This window comes from Cyanistes caeruleus, chromosome 1 (assembly GCF_971803275.1).
Source record: "Cyanistes caeruleus chromosome 1, bCyaCae1.hap1.1, whole genome shotgun sequence".
NCBI classification, from domain to species: domain Eukaryota; kingdom Metazoa; phylum Chordata; class Aves; order Passeriformes; family Paridae; genus Cyanistes; species Cyanistes caeruleus.
In genome coordinates, this window is record NC_141701.1 from 43861292 (window position 1) to 43879499 (window position 18208).

The window sequence follows — 18208 nt, forward strand, 5'->3', positions numbered from 1 at the left end:
TTGTCAGAATAGTGATGCAATGACATTTGTCAATTTGGTTTCTGACAGACATGTAGCTTAGGCTGTAGCCTCTGCATGTCGTGTGCTGAGGAAAGAGTGCAAGGAAATGAAGCTTGTACTGTCATTCTCATTACAGTTCTGCATTTCTCTCTTCAAAAATGGCAACAGCTTAAAAGCTACTTTGTGTTTAAAATATGCCTTAATTTTCAGGTGAGTCTTACTAACTTATCAACTGTAACTTGTTTATAAATATTTTTCATTTTATTTAGCAATGCTTGTGAACTATGTGAGAATGCACCAGAGATAAACAAAAAAAAATGCAGATGCTCACGTCTTTAGAGTTCTGAACTTAATTATCTCTTTCTTTCGGTGAAAGGCTCTCAAAATGCATCTAACAAACAAAACCAGGCAGAGTACTCAAAATGAAACGTTCACTTGGAAGGTTAATTAATTCACTTACTTGAAACTATTCGGGTCCAATTATTTAGGTAGTTGAGGAACTTGCAAATCTGAGTTATCCTCAGTGTTCCCTGAGTGAAGCTTGGTACGGTGGGTTTTGTTGCTGCAGTACTCTGTGTGTATTCTGATCCAGCAGGCCACAAGCCACTCCAAGAGTGACTTCCTCTTCATGCTCCCTGGAAAAAATGTAACTGCATGCTGACTGTAAGTTCTTGTGTTAGAAGCAGCATGTGTGAGGGTAAGGACAGAGGGGAAGAAAGGCATGATTAAGTGATCTGATTGTGGTACAGCAGAGTGTGTGTACATGACATGCTGTGTTTTACTGCTTTTGGTATTATTATTATTATTATTACTATATTATGTATTATTATGATATGGTGGTGATAACTGTTCTAGGATTCTGTGAAGAGCAGTGGCTATAAGCTAAAATACAAGAAGTTCTGCTTCAATATGAGGAAAAACTTCTTTCCAGTGTAGGTGACAGAGCGCTGGAACAGGCTGCCTAGGGAGGTTGTGGAGTTTCCCTCTCTGGAGACATTACAGACCCACCTGGACAGTTCCTGTTACCTGCTCAAGGTGATCCTGCTTTGGCAGGGAGGTTGATGATCTCCAGTGATCCCTTTCAGCTATAACAATTCTGTGACTCTGTAACTGTGTTTTGGTGTCTTCCTTTCTAAGCACAATTTTTGTTAAGGGGGTATGAAATGCTGTCCATTTTAAATTAATCCATTTCTCTTTACTTAGTGGCTATTCCCTTGAATTTGTAACATAAAATTGGATTGATTGGTGTTCCATCCCTTTAGAAATAAGCTGTTCCTTACTTATGCTGAAATTTAAAGTACATGCATTGCTTCTTGAATTCTTCTATAACTTGAAAAGCTCCATCATGGATTTGCTACTGCATTTTTCGAGTCCTGTTACAATATATATTTTTGCCTGAAATTAGGAATTACATGGCTTATGATCCAGCTGAAGGCTGTGTGTTCGTCACCTTTCTTGCTTAGAGAAGCAGTGCAGTTACGAAATTAATCTACTGATACATGTGCAAAACAATTCTGATAAACAGGAAATAAGCTGAGTTCTCTAGTGTGCACATGTCAGTCATCCTTCATGTGCTTACAGAGATTTGAAGGACCAAAACAGAGTATGATTCTTCAGATAGTGTAAAGCCACACACTGTTGAGGTTGCTCAATCCAAGGAGGCCAGATTCTATCTAATTTCAAGTAGAACCCCACAAAGATATGTAATGTAGATGCAGTGGGACCACCCTGTGCACAAATCAGTATTTAATCTACTCATCAACTTTGGCCTATCAGTGACTTGCTAATATTGGTGTAGCCAAAAATACCCTTGCAATATTCAGCAAACTGCCATGGTAGAGTGTCCTGAGCACAGATTCAGGGTGCTCTGTCTTGTAAATTTTAGCCTCTTGAATTCAGCAAGTAAGTCACCTCCTGTTAGGAGAAACGTTTAAAAAAAGTAAAGCACAGCTTTACTGTCCCCTTAAGTCTTGACTTCAGAGGAGAGCAAAACAAAACCGTCCCAAATTTTCAACTGCCTTTAATAAAGGGAACCAAAAGTGTACTAAGGATTTTATACCTTCATGTTTGTTCTCAAAATGTCTGTCTTTCTTAACTTTTGTTTGTTAGTAACAAGTGATGCCTGATTTAACAAGTGTATGCATTGTATATATTATATATATATATACATGTGTATATATGCATATATTGTAGGCATATATTGTGTATATAGGTAGGTTTTCTTTAAAATAGGATCCTGTTTTTAAGACTCTTTAAAAACTCTCAATGAACTAATACTGCCTTTGTGGGAGGGAGTGTAATGTCAGCAAGTATCACTTTAAGATAGTATTGGTTACTTTTAAACCAGTGTTTGACCTTAACAAGAAAAATGAGAGCTTCTGATAACTTTATCTCATTGTAAAGCCTTAAATATGTGTGAGATGTAAGGAAGTATAATGGGAATACTGTGCTTATTTGAGCTTAGTGTGATGTTAGGAATTTCTTGTTCATGCGTAACTTAGCATTTGATTGTTTTCAACTTCTGATGAGAAAGATACTGTTCTAGTACACGCTACTGCTGCCACTTTTGGCAAAGTACTTTCTGAAATGATCTTATAAACATTTGAAGGAAGTGTATAACCCTAGACACGTGTTTTTTTTTTTGTATTAAGCACTTTTTGGGGTTCCAAGTATGGCTGTTATTTCAGTCCTTAACATTAAACATACGCCAGAGATGTCATCTGTGTTTATGTATGGCAGTGTGTGTGCTTTTCGTTATTATGGCTGTTACATTTTAGGACAGACAGCAAGGAGGACTTGTAGTGTTATAGCTGTGCTGGTGATGGCAAACTAGTTTCCTGGTTGTTTGTTCCTGCCACTTCCTTTACATTTGATAATTTCAGTAATTGCATGGCAGTAGGGTTGATAATTTACCAATGTAATAAGATGAAAAAAGCCTCGTCCAAAACAACTTCTTCAGCTTTCTGATAGAAATGCTGAACTGAAATAAGTAAAGTTTAGCCAGCACAATTGCCCTTTCTGATGTTGAATATAGCCTTATGCTGTATAAATTCAGTCTGAAACTTACAGCTGAAAAATCCCACACATTTTTAGGTTGTTTTTGGCAGGACAAGTTTTCTGATCTGCTTTACTGTGTTTTCCCATGAGTCTGAGTGCAGGGTAAAGCTTGGAAGTGAATATGTGATTGAGGAAGGTAGAGCTATACCAGTCAAGATATGAATGACATTAGAAATGTGTTTTAACATTTAAGATGGATTGTAAACACATCTAGTGTGATCTGACTTTGGCTGTGTGCTTGTCACTTCTGAAGACGCTTGTGGAAAAGCTGTGGAGTGCTTTCCAGGCTGGAGCAGATTGAAAACTCAGTTTCAGACCTTTATGGTGTGAATCCTGTAGTTAGTTGAAAGATGAAGAAAACAGCAAGAATTTACCTTTGTCCTATCTTTTACATGCTATACAGGAATTTGTGAAAATAGCATGCTGAGGAGTCAAGGGCTGTGCTGTGGGGCATGTGGTAGCACTAGGTGGCTTAGGCAGTTGTAGTCAGTGTGTCCTGCCTGCACTTACAGCCTGGCTTGCTTGGTGGTTGTGGTTTGAAATAGGGTCAAATTACATGAAAAAATCACATCAGGCCCAGAACTGTAATGAGTGTCTAAAATGTCATGAATAGGTTTTTAAAAACAGATGGCTTTAGGGAGCAATATTCACAAAGATTCTACAAAGAAAGCTATTGTGTTAAAAATCATAGAATGGTTTAGGTTTAAAGGGACCTTCAGGAACATGTAGTTCTTTACCATGCTGTGGTTAGGGTGACTTTCCATTAGACCAAGTTGCTCACATCCCCATCCAGCCAGGCCTTGAAATGTTCCAGTGTTGGAACATCCACAGCTTTTTTGGGCAACCTGTTCCAATGCCTCACCATCCTCGCAGTAATGAATTTCTTCCCGCTATCAGGTCTAAATCTGTCGTCTTTCAGTTTTAAGCCATTCCCCCTTGTCCTGTCACTACATGCCCTGGAACCTTTCCAGTGCTCTTGAAGGTACTGGAAGGCTGCTCTAAGGTCTGTCTCCTCCATTCTCCAGGATGAGCAGCCCCAACTCTCTCAGCTTGTCTTTTAGGATGTGTTAATTTTGGATGAAAGAATACTACATTATCCCTGTCAAGTTTCTCAAATGCTGTTTATTTGTGTGAGGGGGGTTTCTTGGAAACTGGTGTTTCCTTGAAACATGATGTGTTGTGTGAAATCCATACATAGTAGTTCGTATGGCTTTTCTGTGAAAGCTGATAGTTCCGCAAGGAAGTGAATGCATCAGTGTAGGATGCACACGTAGTATGTTAGATGGAGTAGATATTCTTACAGCTAAGATCCTATGCTGTTCTTCAACCAGTCTGCCTAGATGAGCCTAATGTTGAACATAAAGTAATTTTTTGTTACCACCTTTCCCCCCTCCATTTTTGGTAGCCAAGCATTATGGATGATGATCTAAAATTGATGATGGAGAAGTTTAGTGGAGCAATCTTTAAAAAAACGCGTTGGAAAAAGATTAATTTATAAAAACTATTTTAACTGTCTGTTATATTCCTCAACAAATCATCTTCTTTTTCCTTTTTAGTTCACATGAGAGATCCTAATAATCAACTTCATATCATTAAAAATTTGAAGATCGCTGTCAACAACATCATTACTCACCCACCTCAGCCTGGTGCCATTCGGAAACTTTTGCATGATGTTGTGTCTGTCAGTCAGCCTGCTGAAGGACTGGTAGCTAATGTGATCACAGCTGGAGATTATGATCTCAACATCAGTGGTATGTATTGATGTTGTATTTTTCATAATGTAAACTGGAATTGGCTGAGAGGTTTCTAGCCTTCATTTCGGCATCATGGCATGTACTAAAAAGAGTTTTTATCAGTTTTGAGATGTTACTTTTACTAAACTTTGGATTTTTCAAATAGTTTTGGCTTTATGTAGTGCTGAAAGAGTGGTTAAACTTAACAATTTTAATTTTCCTAATGTTGTACTTCTTCTCAACTTGTGTTAAATCATTACTTTAATGTAGCAATTACCAATGCTTTGGTTGTGAAATTTTTGTGTTGCAAACTTATACCGTGACTTGTTGCACTTGACAGAATAAGTATCAGAACTTAGTGTTGGTGCTAATGTACAACTTTATCTTGAAATTAGTTACCCTGGCTTCTTTTATTTTTTATGATAAAATCATAAAAAGCTTAAGGAAAAAACTTTGAGGAAAGGCATGTGACTCCTTTGATTCCTTGACTTTTTATTTTTTTTTCTTCTGTGGAACTTGTGCTTCATATTTCACTGTCAAATTGACTAGAGTATTCTAAAAATGTTTTTTTCTCAGATCTCTAAGGGATGAGACATTGTGAATAATGCTAAATGAGACCTGATCTTAGGAGCTGAGAAGATTAAACTCTTCCCAATTAAGACCCTAATCCATTAAAGCCTCTGAGCACATACTTATTTCAAAGCATGTATGCACTGTCCTATTTAAACACGTGTAATTTATTGTATTTAAAGTTCAGCCTGCAGTGAAGAGTTTGGCTCTGCTATAGCAATAAAACTTCATGAGGATTAGTAACTGATGTTGCTGTAGTAATTTTTTTTTTTTATGTTGATGGAAAAATGGCATAATTCTTATGTCTTTGATATGTAATTTATGAGCTACATCTTCAACGTGATGTCCTGTGTTGGTTATAAAGCAAAAGACCTGAGCCTGCAAACCTCTTGTTTTTGAGATATGTTGAATATCCCACATCTTTTTCAAATTCTGTGCCCTTGTTTACAGGTCACATTGGTGAATTGCCATTTTGTTAGGAATTTTTTTTTCTGATGGTAGGTTTGCTTCAGTTCTAGAGCTGGGAAGACCCTAAGAAAGCAGAATGGTTTCAGTGAGAAGACTTTTCCATGAGGTTTCTAATGACCTTAGTTCAGAAGTGAGGTATTGAAAGAAGGGAAGAAAAATAGTGGCTATATTAAGTAATGCTTTATAGTTGTAGAAGCTAGTATCTCTCCTTTTGCTTTCCATATTTGCTGCTGGAGCCTCGGATGTACAAGTTACCATCTTTGACTATCTTTTATCTCTCAGTGGTTAGGTTTTCATATCCATTCAGACTGGCTATATGCTTACTTTGCAGGAGGAGAGGTGTATAAGCTGTTTAAGAACACACAGAAGGACAAATTAATGTACTAACTTTGTTGTTCAGTGGAACCCTGTTTCAGGGGGTTTCAGGCACAAAACACAGTGCTCTTGAGGGGGGAACATCACACTCTAAGAGAATATGAGGAAGTACCAAGTAGTGTTCCTTTATGTTTAGATTAATATGGGTATTTACTGAGACATTTAGGGTTTTTTTTTTTTTTTTCAACTTTCTTAGAGCATTTTATTTAAACCAAGGGATGCATTAATTCCTGACAGCAGACCATAATAATTTGGCATGTAAATGGGAAATACTCTTGTCAGTTTTTTAATTTGTTCTTTTTTGGGAGTGAATTAGTTTTCTAGGATAACGATAATAAAAGATACTTCCTTAATTTTAATGATGATCAAGTGCAGTCTGTTTTGAAGAAAATAAACATTGTTTAAGAAACTGAAGTATGACTGTTTCAGACTCTGGGGTCATAATCCTGCTCTTTTTTTAAGAAAAGTTTTGGAACTGCTGTGTTGCATTGATTTAATTGTTTGTAATCCTTCTTTGTTACAATTTTGTATAATATTCTTACAGTTCTATAATCTAGTGCTGAGAGACTCATTTGATTGTTGAAAAGTTGCTTATGTTAAACTATGCCTGCTTCTCCCATGTACTGGTGCATGTAGAAAGTGAAGAAAAATGATCCCACTAAAAAATTAAATTATTTGAGAGAAGAAAAAATTTTCAGCTAGGTCAGTTCCCTGGCTATGTTTGTTTAGGGCTCCATGATATAAATGCTGGCATGAGGCATTGGAGGAATATGACTGAGATGAAAGAGAATGTTGGGGCAACAGCTTTCAGCAGCTAATGTATGTAATAGTACTATAGGCTGGGAAATCTTACAAGTTAGGGCCTTAGATTTAGAGTATCTTCCAACTAGTATAATAGAAATAACATCTTTGTAACTTAAATCTTTGCTACTTGATAGAATTTCCATTTTTGTTTGAGCCTAGAATTGGTGCTGAGCTAGAAATTAATATTGATTTCCATTAAAGTACACTGTCAAATGTTGAGAAGCCTGAAATATTCATGATTAAGGTTAGCTGGAGTCAAATCTCTTCAATACCCCTCACGGGCTTGCATGGTATAGATTTTTTCCTACTTCACGCTACCAGAGTGTAAAAGCCGAGAGTGTGTTTGCATCTGACCCTTTTTAGTATAATAATATCGTGTTTTTTCTATCAGATCGCTCAGTTAAAGCTAGTGTTCCTTGGTACAGTAATTGGAAAGAGACACTGATGGAACTGAACACATCCACATTCTATTCAGGTATTTTTTTTATGGTTGGTGCTGATTTGCCAAATTGCCCTTTACTCCTTTTCCATGTGCCCCATCCACCTTTCCTTACCATCTTCTGCAACTATTCAGCACTTTTCTGGACGTAGATGTGTGTTCCTCCATTTTTCCCCCTAACTGAAAAATCGTTGGTAGTGGTTGTTTTAATTTTTCTTTTAATCACATTTCTACTCTTGTTAATCAAAATCATTTGGTCTTTCCATGCAATCAGTAAAGGTGGTGGTGGTAAATTACCTGATGCTGTTAAAAGCACTGGATTGTTTGATCCTATGGAACTGTGCACTGTCACTATGCTGTATTTCAAATGTACTTTCTGTTGCTCCAGAGGGCTTCTTTCTCAGGGGATAGTAACACTTTTTAAATTGGAACTCAAGTGCTTAAGACTGTACTTAAAACACATAGGTCTCTGCTATATTGATAATTCTATCTGGAGTATGACCGTTAAGAAAAAGGAAGAAGCTTTCTAAAACATACTTTCTTACTGACTTACTGCTGACTTACTGCTACCAAATCACATCGGTTATTCACCTCTCAAGTCTCTGCATCGTGGTCTATAAGAGCCAGGTTTTGATGTTTTTCAGTTTTATATGTTATTATAGTTTATGCCTTTGTTTAATAATAGCTATCCTTTCAGTAGTATCTGTTGAGATCCTGCTAAATGCCTAAAGGAGGGTGCAAAACTTCATGAAGTAAACTTTCCATACTTTAGATGATATGTACAAATATTACTTCTTTTTTTCTTCTTAATAAGTTCTGAACATGTTAACAAGTTCAGCAAAACTTCAGTTCTGTTCCAGCATACTGGAAACATATTACTGGAAAAGTGCAAAACATACAGGTCTGGGTACCTAAATGACTGTGTTGGTCTGCACTGCTGTAGCATGTTATGAGATGTTACAGTTGTGATATTTTTTCAAATAATGCTTCTGTTTTGAATAGGGTGTGTGTTTATCAAGTATCTACAATAAGGCTCAAGTGAATCCTGTTTGTGTCGTTGTGTAGAGGGAATCCAGTTGCCTTTGAGGCTGCTTCCAAGGTTTTTAGTAGGCCTAATGAAAACAGTAGTACTTCTCTTTTTGTAGCTCTCAGATTTAAAAAAAAAAAAAGTGGTTTTTTTTTTATTTTTTTTATTTTGCTGTGATTCAGCTGTAAAACAGAAGTGAAAATTTGAAAACAGTGCTTGAAAGTACAGTGTGGTTGACAATTTTGCCTTAGGTTGTTTAACAGTGTTTACTTTGAACCCGAATTACTGCACGGCTTGCTATACTTGTGAAAAAAATGTATGAGTCACTTTCTTATGGCTTGTTTTTAATAATAACAGGCTGTGTTTGCCTTAATTTAAATAGTTGGCATGTTTGCATGTAGGACTCAGTAAAGCCAAAAGCTTTTTATATCCTAGATGAGTACTCAGAGAGCAGTTTCTAGAAGGGCTGTAATCAAAAGCTGGAAGTTTGTCTCCTATTAGGCTTTTTCTTTAATGTGACATGTGCTGACTGCTAGACTGAATTCAAGTGTGACTATATCTGACTTCTGTGTGTCTGAAGCCAATCTAAAATGGCTTGATAATGTAGGATTAAACAAAATGCATTAAATTAATGCCCTACAAGATAATTCCAATATAAAAATTAAGAAATCAAGGTGGTGGTTTGGCTTGGCCTTTATGAGGGGGATGCATGGGAGCTTTACAAAGCATTAGAAATTTTTATTTACTTACTGAAGTCTACCAGGGTGGGTTTTTTAGGGTCATATAAAGAAAATAATTTAGGATTTTGATATTTTTTTTGTCCATTAGTTATTGTTTTCTAGTTTGCAGGTGAGATGGCACTGGATTCCAGTTACTTCAGTTATTGAAAGTGGATTGATTTTTTGCTCTGGAGTCTGTTTCCCTCTCAAAAGAAAGGAGTTGGAAAATTAAGATGGCACAGAGCAGGCTTGTGAATAGTTCATGGTTTGACCCATAGCTGGAAAGAAATGGACAATATTAGGTTCATGTATTTTTTTGATGTCCCAGACCTCCTTGGTTTCTCTTGATTTGTTACTTGTAGGAAAATGAAATCCGTATTTTAAATGGACACTGAACATGGCAGGTTAAAATTATTAGGCATTAATGGCATAACTCGAATGTGAGGTTTTATCTTCTTGGATCTTTGCCAGCTGAACTGTTTATTTTAGCAAGGTATGGGAAGGAGACTGATATCAAGCCAAGTTAACACTTGTAGAAAACAGGCAGTATAAGATTTTGGTAATCCTTAGTTCTTCTACATACTCAAAAATGAATTTTGTTTCTTGGTCAATTCTTACATCTCTAGCCGAGAAATTCAATGACTGCTGGAAGAATTTATTTCTTTCTTTACCAAATGTATGGGTGTTTAAAGGGGTGGTAAAGAGAAGTCGGTTCAACAAGGACTGAATACCTGTGAGCCTACAGTGTTGAGGAAAGTGGTGATGAAGGTGCTATTCAGTTTTGTAGTATTTAATTCAAGTGTTACTGTTTCTCCTACTTGTGTACATCTAAAATACTTTCTCTTTGGACTGTTCCCTTGTATTTCTCCTGCTGTGCAAACCTTGTCAGAGTTTGCAGGCTTCACTTTCAGGTGTAGTCTTTCATACTTCCTTTTCATTAATGGGTAAGCAAGTTTCACTGAATAGTCTAATTTGTCATCTTTTATTGTGTATTTCAGCTACTACTCCTTGGTTTGAATCTTACAGAGAGTGCTTTCTTCAGTCCATGCCTGCATCTGATCACGAATTCTTAAACCACTATGTTGCATGTATCCTTTGAATGTTACAGACTGCTCCAGGGAAGACTGTTACAAAATGTAATGTGGGAGACACAGAAAATTTTGCAGTAACTCTTTCACAAGTATGATTTGAAGCCTATATATTTTTCCACTGTATCTGACTACACAGACTGATTTTATAAGGGCATCAGGGTTTCTTTGTGACTTTTTGGCCTGTTTTTTGGTGTTTGTATTGGGGTTTTTTCCCCTTCTCCACACACTCTTTTTGTGTCAAAGTGAGCTCAAAGCCAATACCTGTAAATGAAACTCCATCATCCTAAGACACTTTCTGCTGTAGCTCTTTCAGTATCTATTGACTGCCCCTTATCTACAATAGAAGAATGTGTGTTTGGGATGCATCTGCTGCTTTTTAATAGCTTTTTGTAAGTAGTTGGAGTGGTGGAGGTTAGGGAGATGTTTTGGAAATTTGGTGAACTTTGAGCTATGCTAGACAAAAAGAAGTCTGGAAAGACTGGAACGATGCCTGAGTACTTTCACTTTTTTTTACCAAAGCTTAGGCCCAATTTGGTTTTCTACAGGGAAACTGAAAATAATCACTATTTCATGACGTAGCTGGTGTTTAACTTTGCAGTAATTACGATACTGCAGGTTTTATGACACTCTGTCCCTAATTCTGTGCTGAACGTTATAATTTCAGTATAGTGGAAAGGTTGTGCAGAATTGACTTTGCAAGATACTGATTCTGACTTCTGAATTTTCATAAGATTTAAAGTATAACTTTGATTTCTGGCTTCTCTGAATTAATGCCTTTTGATTTGGTGAGTAGATGTAGCAGAGTGGGATGTTCCTTGTTCATGATTGTGTAGTTGCATTGGAGTAAAAATGTGAGCACTTCTGCTTTTTACTCAGGTGGTGTTGCTGTGTTTATGAATGCTGGAAAGTTATCAACATCACTGTTGTTCAGGTGGTAACTAAAGGCCCCAACTCTCCTTGGAAGTTGAAAGCTAAAATACAGTGGGGATGAATTTCAGCTACATGTTTGCTATGTCAACATCTGGTCTCTATATAAAATCTTAAATGAACTATCATGTAAGAGCTTAAACTTAGATTCACTGTCAGAATTGGAGCAAACTCCTGTTGCATCTCATTTTACAGATGTTAGTTAACTGATAGTTTTTTTATTGAGACAAAGGCCAAATTCTAATTGCACATTCTTTTGTGGTAGTATATTTTACATGCTTAAGTATTGTACTCATCCATTCTATTCTATACACTTCCTATTTTATTCTATGAGCAGTAGTTGTCCCTGTGTTCTTTGGGTATATGTCCTTAATAATGAATTCAGGTATGCTGGTAGTTTCTTCTAGTGAACCTGACCCTGTGGAGCAGTTCCTGAAGCTGTCTCAAGAACAACATCGGATTCAGCACAGTAGTGAATACTCATATCCCAAGTGGTTTATACCAAACACGCTCAAATACTATGTGTTACTTCATGATGTAAGCACAGGAGAGGAACAAAGGTGGGTCTTTGCCTTCAGTGAGCTTACAGATCAGCTCTTGGACTGAAATGCTTATATTGATAAATTCTGTTGAGATTAGACATGCAAAAGGATCCATTAACCAGCATGCTATTATCAAGGCAGATATTTGAAAGTATTATTTTTAGATCTTCTTATGTTCATGTAAAATGAAATTAATCAGTCCCAGTTTTTGGGGTAGATACTTTATTTGCTAGCTTGATGAAGTGATTCTCAAAGATTCTCAGTTTTACTCTTGCATAAGAGATTGTTATAAAAATAGGAGAATTTTCCATTTAAGCCCTATGGATAATAGTCTAAAATAGCTTGTTTCAGTACACATTCTATAGTTAGTTTGATATCAAGGTAGGATAAGTGTTGTTTTACTGTTTCAGAGCTGACTCCATTTATGAAGAGATGAAACAGAGATATGGAACTCAGGGTTGCTATTTGCTGAAAATTAATTCTCGGGTGTCTAACAGAGGAGCAGATGAACAGATACCAGATCCTTGGAGTCAGTACCTTCAGAAAAACACCATCCAGAACCAGGTATTACAGTATTCTATAAAGAGTTTTTAAGGGGCCTGTGAAAATCATTTTAGTTGCATTAAGTTTCACCTTAGTATTATACATACATGCTTCTACAGACTGAGCTGATTGGCAGTTAAGACACTTCTGACACAGCTGTGACTTTTTGTGAAGGCATAAGATGAGTCCTCAGTAGGAACTGCCCTCTATGCTACTCAAGTTGACAGTAAGGAGTGCTGAAATACTGGACTGTCTGAAATAGACTGACAGCACAGCAATTATAGACTTGTGCCTTAAGAGCTGTGAGAGAAGTAACCACAGAAGTGTCCTGTTTGTAGTAGTTTTCTACCTTCATTTTTGTCATCTTCAGTCTTAAATATTGTTTTTTCCTGGGTGTTCTGTTCTTCACTGTATAGTGTGGTTGTGTTGTTTTGTGGGAGTATTGTGTGGGTTTTGTGATAACTTCTTGTGGTCTAGTCTGGTCTGTCATCTGCTAAGATTGCAAGTGATAGTGTGTTTTGAGTTTGCCATAAATAACTGTATTTTTGGCTTTAAAACAAAAAATCTTCTTTTTTGAGTTTGCTTTTGACTGCAGTTACAGCTTCTTATGATTATAAGGTTTCCTGGAATCATATTTCGTTACCAAATGTAGCTGGAACTGAAAAGTCAAAACATTTCATATTCTATAAATTAAGAGGACCAGTGAGTTACAGGCCACCATAAACTAATCAGATATTTTTCTTTTTGTATTTTTACCCATGTTAACTGTGCCATATAGATTTGTGTGTGTGTGAGCTTATTCAGGAGTTGCTTTTAGGGAATATATTTCTGCTGCTGTAGGCTCTGTTGTGTAAGAGTTGGAGTTGTTTTGGTTAACAGGGAAGCTAGTTGAGCAACTCAGAAGGTACTTGCATTTGGTGAATACAGCTCTCATCATTTAAATAAGACAGTTTCTTAAAGCCTCAGAAACTACTTAGAGAAATTAATATATGTGAACAAACATGCTGCTGTAGTAATTCAGTTAGCTTATTAACTTATTAACAGTTAACTTATTAACTATCAACAGAAGTTGACAACTACTGTTTACTGACTCCTGTATGTGGTTGAGTAGTACTAAAGTTCTGCCTTTTCCCCCTCCCCCCCTTTTTCTGGCAGGATTCCTATGAAGATTATACTGTTGTTTCAAATAAGAGTACTGATCACTTGATATCAGATGGCATAGACAGTGAAATTAAAGGTATTTTTGTAACTTTATAAAATTCTTCTTTTTATAGCATTTACACAACTTTCTTTTCTTTAATTAATTAGATTATTTGTTAGGGAACTCAGAGTAATGGTTTTCTGAATGCTCTAAGTGTCCTCAAAGGAAAATGCTGTGGTACTGGCCACCTGATTGGTGGCATCTCTTTAATGAGATGGCTAACAGTGTATTGAACTCATACTTTGTGAGTTTAAGCATATTGTCTTGCAAACTCTCATAATCGGTGAAAAGAGCATAGGTTTAAATGGTCAATTTTCATAATAATGAAAGTTTTGGTGTGTGTGCTTTGCTATAACTTGGAAGCTGAGGTTTTGGAGGTTTTTTATCCTTGATTTTGGTATTAAATCTGTGAATGTCAGGGAAGTGCTTAGTTTATAAGTTGTTTGGAAGCACTTGCCTTGGAACTCAGTTTTGGATGAGAGAGAGTAGTAAATTAAATTGAAAATTAATGCACCCTTAAAAAAAATTAGGATAGCTTTGTAGGATTCAGATGAGAATCATCATTAGATAGGGAAGAAGTGAGGTACCGTGCATTGTCTGGCCTGCTTCAGCCCAGATCCTTCATACCTCACCTGAAAGGCATGTGGAGACCTGGCATGTGTGGGACAGCCTACAGTTGCCATCTTTCTAGGGCATTGCAGCCCAGATGTAATCTGTGAGCTGCTAATTGAACTTTACAAATTCAGCTTTACATTTCATGAATAAAATCCATTAAGGATTTGCTTTCACAGCTCAGCATTGCTTGGTGCCAGATAGGACAAGCTGATTTTCTTATAAATCGGAGAACTGCTTAAGTCTTAGAGTGAGGCAGTATTTCAGTCTATTTCAGAGAGTTAAATGCAATAGTGGTCAGCAGTTCTCCCTGAACAAAGAGGACTTGGGAGGAAATTGTTTTACATCATGATTGCTTGGAAGGACATAGAAAATGAGGTTTGTTTTGTTATTGTTGTTTTGGGTTTTTTTTAAACTTTAAAACATAAACAGAGAAAAAATAATGGACACAATGGAGCTATTGTAGTAATTGCTGCATTTCTGACTTTCATGAATGATTTATTTTGATTTTAGTGTTTACATAGTTTTCCTTCAATATTGTTGATACTAGTCAGTATATTGGAAGATTTTTTGGCACTGTAGTTGAGAGCGAAAACCATACATATTTAGCCATTTGTAGTTATTGAGATTCCCTGAACTTTCTGAGAACTCTGAGAATTCCAGGAATGATGCAATACTCAGTGCTCTGCTGCTGCCTGCACAGCACTAATCTGCAGAACAGCTGGTGAATTGCTTTGCTTTCCAGAGTTCTAAGAAAGGCAAGTTTTGAGGCAGGTTAGTAAAAATGACCTTTAAAACCCAAGATGTTTAGGTAACTTTATACTTGCTGGGGTTTTTGTTTCAATCTTTCAACAGATGGCTTGTCAAATAATTTTAAGACTCACCCCCTTCAACTGGATCATCCCAGTGGCAGTTTGGATAGCACTGATTACATGAAGGCTTCTACATCACTGCAAGACTCAAAGAAGTCAAATTCTGGGACACCTCATGGTGCTTGTTTAACTCTCACAGATCATGATCGAATTAGGCAGTTCATACAGGAATTCACATTTCGGGGACTTTTGCCACACATAGAGAAAACAATTCGACAGCTCAATGATCAGGTCAGTTTAGCCTTAAAGACACTTCATGCTACAATAAGGAAAAGTGGTTGGGGTATAAATCCAGTTATCCAGAAATCTGTTTTGACAGTATTATTTCCTTCTTCATATGATGATTCAACAGTCTTGCTAAAAACTGTAAGTAGATTTAAGAGGAATAACTGAAGTTCTAATTATTGCTCAATTTGTCTTTAGAAAAGCAAGAGCTCATTTGTATCAACAGCTCCAGTGCAAGGTGGCTTCTTGGTGAAAGCCTCTCTGAACTCTTCCTAGGGAAATTGGCTTTTGACCCTAAAATATTAATATTCTATGCTCTTGGATGATTCTGACACAGGGAACAAAATGGACTTCGTGTTTCAATATTAGAATACACAGCTAAATTTAAGAAATGTATTTAATCTATAGTCATCTGCAAAAAAACCTGCATCCTTTAATTGCTACTTGACAGAGAAGAAGTTCAGGGTCACCCCAAATCATGTAATTCTGTTGATCTCAGCAGTTTTTGCAGGGAAAATGCTGCTCTCAAGCTAGGATTTTTTGGAGCTGTGATTAATATCATATCCATGTTAAGTGCATGCATTAAAGTTATTTGCATCACAGTGAAGTCCTTTCTTTTACAAGTGTTTCACTCCTGTATGCTCTTAAACAGCTACAGAGATGGATTGACTTACATTAGTGCAATCAAATTACTGTATTTAACATTAAGTCTTGGACCCAAATATCTATCTGTTATCTGAGCTTTAATTTTATTTTGATTGGATTGTCTATTCAAGTTAAAGCTTAAAGTATGAGGGCTTTTCATTCTAAGGATCATGTCCTGTAAGGAACACTCACTCCCTGAATTGACTGAATTTAATTGTATATGCTGACCATGTTTATTCTTAGTAAGTTTTATGAAGAAACCTTATAAAGAAGTGGTTATATAAAGTATAGCAAACAGGACTGCAGTGATACATTCCTAGTCCTGATAAGAAAAGAGAGATGCTCTGCTTTTTAAAATTATCTTTAAAGAGTGATATAGTTTGCTTTTAGGATGGGAGTGGTAATTCCCTGTGGAAGTTTCTTTCTAAGTGGAAATGATCTAAAAGAATGAAGTTGTGTAACCTTGCTTGCCCCATTCTTTTGACACTTGAAATTGATGCTCATATATCATAATGATAAAGTGTGATAATGCTTTATTTGGAAGGTGTCAGAATGTTCTTTCTTGTAGTATGCACTTAGTCTAGGTTTTAGGTTGGACTAATACCCCAAATTAGATGTTCTAATTATTTAGAATTGTTAGAATTTAGATGCATCAAGTGTTTATGTTCTTAAGGTGGCTGTTTCTCCAGTTTACAGAAAGAATATTTAACTTTAACTGTCTGAGATAAATACATGAATTATGAATATATGAAAATCAATATGAAATTCTGTCTCACTGTTGGAGATTAATTCTAAAAAAGTGTGCTCTTAGTTGTTTTACTCCTTTTATTTATTTCTGTTTTATGGAAGAAAAACCAATTTACAAAGCCATGATGAAGCTTAGCTTTTTCTCTATTAATTTAGCTTACATTTCTTGCGATGTAGTGCTCTAATTCAATGTCTTTCTCCAGTTAATATCCAGGAAAGGCTTGAGCCGATCACTGTTTACCGCTACTAAAAAATGGTTTAGTGGCAGCAAGGTTCCAGAGAAAAGTATAAATGAACTCAAGAATACGTCTGGTTTGCTGTAAGTATTCTCAGTTAGTTTTAGATACAAACTGCAACTTTTTTAGGGACAGGAGGGCATGTGTTTATTTGAAGGTGTTCTGCAAAGTAAACTAAACCAGCAGTGTAGTGAATGACTTCAGTTAGAAAAATCATGAAAAGTATTGTGCCTGAATATGTACCATAAAGGCATAGCAGAACTTAAAGAAGGGGGTAAAATAGACTGTTTGCAGAGTCGTCTGCCTGCTCTATTTACAATGAATCTAAGTTAATATGAACACATGTTTTTAAGAGTAATAATAATAAAAAGAAGCTGTGGTTTGCCACAAGGGATATTTTTCTAAAATTTGTACAAGCTGTTTCACCTGTTATTATAGCCAAACCCCATGTATAGGTGCTTTTGCTTATATAACTCTCCAGTTTGCTCCAGCAGAGTGTTAAATATATTGCTTTTGCAATGTGTTCAAGAGCTAAACTAAAGGCAATTTCATACTTAGTGCACCTGTTTCTTAGTATACACTAAAACCAGATTTTAAGTGTTACCAAAATACTAATTCTGTATTTGGTGACTTTCTTCTGTGAATTAGGATGTGTAGTAATGATAATCACTCTCCAGATGTCTTTACCACAGAAGTCTAAATAACCTTGGTCATTGTCTAGTCAAGGTTAATGTCCTTGACATGCACATAGAGCTTTGAATGTCTATGCTGCCTGTCTTTGGATTCGTAATCAAAATGTTGCTAATTCCTGCTTTCTGTTTTGAACTTGTAAGCGTAGTTCACTTCCTACAGGATTTGACATGTAAGTGTGAAAATGTATTTGATTATTACTGAACTGAATCATATATATATATATTGGATGAACCAAAAATTAGATTGATGCTTGCAGAGGACAGGAACTTGCACAGTGTTTTGGCATAAAGCAGAGTTTTTTAGTGGCCTTATTTCTTTCAAGAGAAATGTGGAGAAGTAATAACTTACAGCCAAGTGAATAGTCAAAGTCTTTTTTTCTTTTTTTCTTTTTTTCATACTCACACAACACTATTTAGCTCTAATGGTTAATCTGACAGAGCAGTTTCAGTGGTAGTTATAAACTCTATTTCTTGGCTTAGAGGAGTGTGTGCTTTGAATGTTACTGGAACAGTGAATCTTGCTAATCAGAGAGTAGTATGTGAAACTAAGTTACATGTGGCAGAAAGGAAGCAGTTTCACTTAGCTGGTTTTGGGCAAAGCTGAAGCAATGCAGGTTTTAATACTACTTTGTGAATAGATATTAAAATGAGAGAGGATGACTTTGAATTTAAATATTTGTATT

At 36.2% G+C, this 18208-nt stretch overlaps 1 protein-coding gene across 4 annotated transcripts in view; it reads left to right on the plus strand.

Moving 5' to 3' along the window:
- Positions 1-18208, plus strand: part of TRAPPC8 (trafficking protein particle complex subunit 8) — a 53226-nt gene that overhangs the window by 1230 nt on the left and 33788 nt on the right. For 2 of the 4 annotated variants that reach the window (XM_086889452.1, XM_086889443.1), the window contains exons 2-9: positions 4614-4808; positions 7399-7482; positions 10191-10280; positions 11596-11770; positions 12163-12316; positions 13451-13532; positions 14964-15211; positions 16801-16916. In XM_086889452.1, coding sequence (XP_086745578.1) covers positions 4614-4808; positions 7399-7482; positions 10191-10280; positions 11596-11770; positions 12163-12316; positions 13451-13532; positions 14964-15211; positions 16801-16916 — 1144 coding nt within the window. The remainder of the gene's footprint in view (positions 1-4613; positions 4809-7398; positions 7483-10190; positions 10281-11595; positions 11771-12162; positions 12317-13450; positions 13533-14963; positions 15212-16800; positions 16917-18208) is intronic. The other 2 variants (XM_086889463.1, XM_086889474.1) reach the window with 1 other exon arrangement.